General features: G+C 43.9%; 1 protein-coding gene across 2 annotated transcripts; it reads left to right on the top strand.

The window, feature by feature from the left end:
* Window positions 1-361: 361 nt before the first annotated feature.
* LOC147425154 (organic cation/carnitine transporter 4-like) lies at window positions 362-4,783 on the top strand. 2 transcript variants are annotated; one of them, XM_086500596.1, is made up of 2 exons: window positions 362-1,720; window positions 2,888-4,783. In XM_086500596.1, the coding sequence occupies exons 1-2, from the start codon at window positions 739-741 to the stop codon at window positions 4,453-4,455; spliced, it is 2,550 nt and encodes an 849-aa protein (XP_086356722.1). In that variant the 5' UTR covers window positions 362-738; the 3' UTR covers window positions 4,456-4,783. The 2 variants fall into 2 exon arrangements, with proteins under 2 accessions (XP_086356722.1, XP_086356721.1); XM_086500595.1 differs by having other exon boundaries at window positions 363-1,720; window positions 2,882-4,782.
* Window positions 4,784-5,315: the final 532 nt, after the last annotated feature.

The following is a 5,315-nucleotide window of genomic DNA, read 5'->3' on the forward strand; positions in this document are numbered from 1 at the left end:
GACGCCCCTTCGTAGTTTTCTTCCGCCGCCTAGTCTGAACCCACCCTAAGATAAGAAAAGTTATTGCTAAATTTGCCACACAGAGGAAGTACCTTTGTGCATGACACTACTTTTTTCAATAACATTTGAAATATATTTTATATTGCTAGGACAAATGCATATTTTATAAAGGGCGCCTTTGGTTGTTGGCCCTTTGAGAGTTTTTTAATGTGAAGCCTAGTACCTTTCTATGCTTTTTACTTGGGCCGTTAGAAAGAAGTGGAACAAGCACAACTTTTGGGGAGCTTAAAGGGGGGAGATCAAAGTGATGGAGAGAGAGAGAGAGAGAGAGAGAGAGAGAGAGAGAGAGAATTGTGTGGTTTTCCTTAATCAAATTTGAGGAGGAAACATACCCACCCACTCACACACACCACACTTCCTCCCATGTTGGTAGGACCGGTGGCCGCACCGGTGCTTGAACCCTCAACCTTGACAACACTACACAATCTCCTTACCAACTAAGCTACAGCTTGATGATCGTTAGGGCTTATACACTTGAGAAAGTTTTGCTTTAAAGTGGGTAGAATGTGAAAAATATGTTGTTGGGAAGCCAAGCATGGAACCATGCAAGAGAGGGTGAGTCTTGGTCATTGTGCTAATGATATAATCTAACCATGGGGAGGAGGAAAGGGTTCTTCTTGTGAAGAGTGTAGATAAGAGGAAGGAAGGTGGTTTGTCTTTTGTGGTAAAGACAATCCCATGGAGGAGGTTCCTAGGAGTGGAGATAAGCTAGGGGTGAATGCCAATTCCTCTTTTGCTGATGATTATTGCAAGCAAAAGGATGATGATTATCAGTATGTGTGCAAAAATGGTGACAAGCAAGGAGTTAATGCTACTTTCTCTTGTGATGAGTATTGCAAGCAAAGGGATGAGGACCAAGAGTGTGTGTGTAAGATTGGATGCAAGCAAGAGATTGGTGCTAGTTCCTCTTGTGATGTGCGTTGTGAGCAAAAGGCATATGTGTGTAAGGATGAAGATAAAGAGGCACTTGATGGGCTTGATCGACCTAATTCTTTTGCAATGGATGGGCTTGATAGACCTAATCCCCCTGCACTTGATGGGCTTGATAGAGCTCATCCTCTTGCACTCGACGAACCTAATGAAGAACACAACAATAGGGGAAACAATCAGGCTCTTCATTCAAGCATTTTGAGTGCTTGCAATGGTGATGATGAGCTGCATGGTGAAATTAAAGAGGAAGGTGCAGAGAGCCTCTCTATCGATGAGGTGCTAAGAAAGTGGGTGGGTGAGTTTGGGAGAGCCCAAGTTATGCATTTCACACTCACAAGCTTGGCATGGGCCCTAGAGGCCCTCCACACTCTAGTCACCATTTTTGCAGACAAGACACCCCCTTGGAGATGCACTAGTACCATACAAAATGCTCGTTTTAATACTTCTCACAGCCAATTATACATGCATAGTGATGCTTCAAGCTACATGAATATGAGTGCATTAAGTGCTGTGGTTAGTCATGTTAATTCAAGCTCATATGGCCATGATGGTGGGGCTACTTTTACAGCTATTGCTTGCACCCCTTCCTCTTCCTTGTGCTCCTTACCACCTTCTCTTTGGGAGTGGATCAAGAAGGATGCATCCACAGTCTCTCAATGGAACCTTGTGTGTGCAAGCAGCTACATGCAAGGCTTGGCCCAATCGTTTTTCTTCATCGGCTGCCTGTTGGGTAATTCACTCCTACTTCTTTCTACATTTTGTTTTCTGATGAATCACATTGCTTGTGTGTGCCTGTGGAATTTATTTCCCAATTCTTGAATAGCTGCTTAAAAGGCAAGTAGATTAATCCATTCACTTTGGCATACATCGTCCCGCGAGTTCGATTCTCAGAGGATACACCTACGGTTGAACAGGACTCTTGATAGCCAGCCTCAAAAGCCCTCCCAAAAAGGAAATCTCTACTCTTGGGAGGTTAAGGTTTTGAGTTCAAATATCAGATTCACATTTTTTTCTGGTGTCTAGGTCCAAACTCAGGACTCTGAGATTTATGGGTTCAAATCGAGAAGGATGAATGCAAGTATCGGGTGTGTGACAGTAATGGATTGTTCATGACTGGTATAAACTCAGTTTCAATTCTCAACTGTATCGAGATCGTCGCAACCAAAAAAAAAACCAGAAAGAAAAATAGAAAAGAAAGCACTAACCCACTCTCAGGGCATTCACTAAGAGTTATTGTATGGTATCAAGTGAGCATGAGGGAAAGGGTTATCAAGGGGAGAAAATGGATATGTTACAAAGCATGGTTCTGTATGTGGCATGTGGTGCATGTAGGTGACATCTCCTTATTATTACTAGTGAATCCATCCCACTAAGGTGCTGTCGAAGAAAGTAGGGTTAGGTATACTACTGTATGGATTACTAGTATGACTATTGTGGTTTTGAGTGAAGAGCGGGCAGGTTTTGATGCATAGAAGGTAATGGATAGCTTTGCATTTTCCATTATTGGGGGTCACACTTGTTAGAGCTCTGTAAAAGGAATAAACAAACCCATTACCACTAGACTACGACCCAGCCTTCGTGCTCGATTCGGAGCTATGCCATTCAAGTTATTCTGAAAAACAAAAAAAAAGAAACAGAACCCTTTATACAAACCCCACCTAGACCCACATGTGGAACACCAAAGTCTAGCAACCCACCATCCTATAACATGCATAAACATGCACAAGTCAGAGAAATTGTCATCATATATGCTCTCCACGATGGCTTGGGCTTGGGCTATTGCAGTGATGCAAAGAATTTCTTGCTCATATATCTCTGCCCGCTTTCTTTTCAATATCTTCTAGAGTGGGTTTTGTTGTTTTCTGAGAAGATGATGATTTATTGAGTGCAGGTGCAGGAATCTTTGGTCATCTTTCCGACTCCAGGCTAGGACGACGAGGTGCACTAATGCTGGCATGCATGCTGAATGCAGCTTGTGGGATGCTTACCGCCGCATCCCCCAGCTATTGGGTGTACACATTCATGAGAGCAGTGACCGGAATATGCTCCGGTGGCCTTGGCCTCACCTCATTTGTCCTTGGAACAGAGTTGATAGGGCCCTCACGCCGCACATCCGTTGCTATGTCTGCCCTCTACTTCTACCCTCTTGGCATGCTTCTCCTTGCTGGCCTGGCCACACTCACCTCTCATTATAACTGGCGCATCCTTTACATTGTCACATCAGCACCGTCGGTCCTCTACTGCCTCTTCATCCTCCCCTTCCTGGCAGAATCCCCTCGGTGGTATCTGGTCCATGGTCGTATGCAGGATGCCCTCGAGGCGCTTCAGGCGGTTGCAAAGATAAACGGCTCCGTTGTTCCAGGAAGGATTGTCCTTCGCATGAACGAGCAAGATGATGATGTCGAAGATAATCCCCACATAAGCAATTTCATTCCACAAACACACCAAAAATCAGATGTAATTCTTGAGGGGACAGAGCTGCAAAAATTGGGTAGAGGCGCCCCATTGATACCTGTGCACAAGCCGCCTCGAAGCATTGTTCTTCGAGGATTTTGCTGCGACAGCCACAGACCAGGTACAGATGAAGCGAATGAGAGCTGTAAAGTGACCAATGATGCAAAAAAAATGCAGTGCAAGGCAGCAAGTGGCACACTTATCGATGTGTTTAGAGGCAATGACACTAGGCTAAGGATGGTGATATTGGTGGTGGTGTGGTTTGCATCCGCGCTTGGGTACTATGCCTTCAATTTGAATGTAGGAAATCTAGGCACCAACTTGACAACAAGTGTGGTGCTCAATGCCTTGGCAGAAGTCCCAGGGTATGCCATCACCGCATGCCTTCTCAACCGCGTCGGGCGTCGCATCACTCTCATATCAGCCTTGCTCTTGACTGCCTGTAGTAGCCTTGTGGGTGCCACTCTGTCTTACAAGCTAAATAGTTACCATACATCCAACCATTTTACCTACAATGTGGGTGCACTTAATCAAAGCACTAATTATGCAGATGCGACATTAAACCAAATTAGTGTTCTCTACAACTCTGCTCTTTTCGATGATGCAATCAATGCTTCTCTGCCTTTAAACACAAGCATTCCCCATGCAATTCCTTATCACCATATCCATAACTCGCAATTGCGAAGCTCTATCCAGCTCGCATGCGGCCTCATTGGGCTCTTCTCCATTGCTGGCACCTACAATCTTCTCTACCTTTACACCACTGAGCTTTTCCCCACCGTCGTGCGCAATGTAGCCCTCGGTCTTGCCAACCAAGCAGGAGCTGTTGGCTCCATTATGGCCCCCATTGTTGCCCTCTCTGCACATGTAAACACCTCGTTTCCATTCTTCATAATTGGTGTCGCCTCTCTGGTGGGCGGCATCCTGGCCATTAATCTTCCTGAGACATTGAACCGCCCTTTTCATGAGACGCTTGAAGGCATGCGTAGATCAGCAAGCGACCAAGCCTAGCACAGAATACTGATGCAGCCTCGTTTGATAATTTTGAGTGTGCCAAGCTCACTTGCACATAAGAGAGAGGTTTCTAAAGATATATCCACCGAGTCTTGAACTCAAAACCAATTGGGTAGCCAATCTACCATACTTGGGTCGACAAGAAAAAAATTATCGTCTTGGAAAACTTTTTACCATCTTGGCTATATTTCTAGCTGGCATGGAAAAAACTGGCAAAAGTCTATGCATTTGTCCAAAAACCTTTGAAAAATACGTTCATTTTTGTTCACATGGCATCTTTCCTTTTCTCATTTTTCTCTAATTTAGCCTAAGTCAGGCATTTTACTAAATAAACAAGTGGTGTGTGAGCACAATGGTGTCTTGCCTTTTTTCATTTTTCTTTAATTTACCCTAAGTTAGACAATTTAATTAAGCCTAAGTCAGACATTTTACTAAAATGAACAAGTGGTGTGTGAGCACAATGGCATTGCCCTTTAAAAAAAGGAAGTGAAGCAAATCGTTTAGCATTCTAAATATGATCATGGTCATTGATCGACAGGTGATTGAGTAAGCACTACTGTTAATCGAGCAATGACAATAGGGAGGAATTACAATGCACAATGGTTTCATAAAGTTCAAAACCCACTCACCAAAGTAGGCATTGTAGCCCTATGTGCACTCCATTGTCCTATCTATAAAATAACGAAGTTGTCCTTGTAAATTTTGGAAACATTGTATGGTTACAAAGAACATTTAGTATTTGGTTTTTGTGCACTCCACCATTGTCCATGGTTTTTGTGGCTCACATAGCTTAGTAGGAATCACATCACCATTGAAACTAAACTCCTCTATGTGAGTGCCTTCTGGAATCTTGCCAT

Source organism: Adiantum capillus-veneris, chromosome 25 (genome assembly GCF_014529385.1).
Source record: "Adiantum capillus-veneris isolate H3 chromosome 25, ASM1452938v2, whole genome shotgun sequence".
Taxonomy (NCBI): Eukaryota; Viridiplantae; Streptophyta; class Polypodiopsida; order Polypodiales; family Pteridaceae; genus Adiantum; species Adiantum capillus-veneris.

Bases quoted from the DNA above. Each gene is read 5' to 3' on its own strand.
- LOC147425154 (XM_086500595.1), top strand. From the start codon at position 739: ATGGAGGAGGTTCCTAGGAGTGGAGATAAGCTAGGGGTGAATGCCAAT. The intron at 1,721-2,881 runs GTAATTCACTCC...TATTGAGTGCAG, and splicing joins CTTCATCGGCTGCCTGTTGG to GTGCAGGAATCTTTGGTCAT.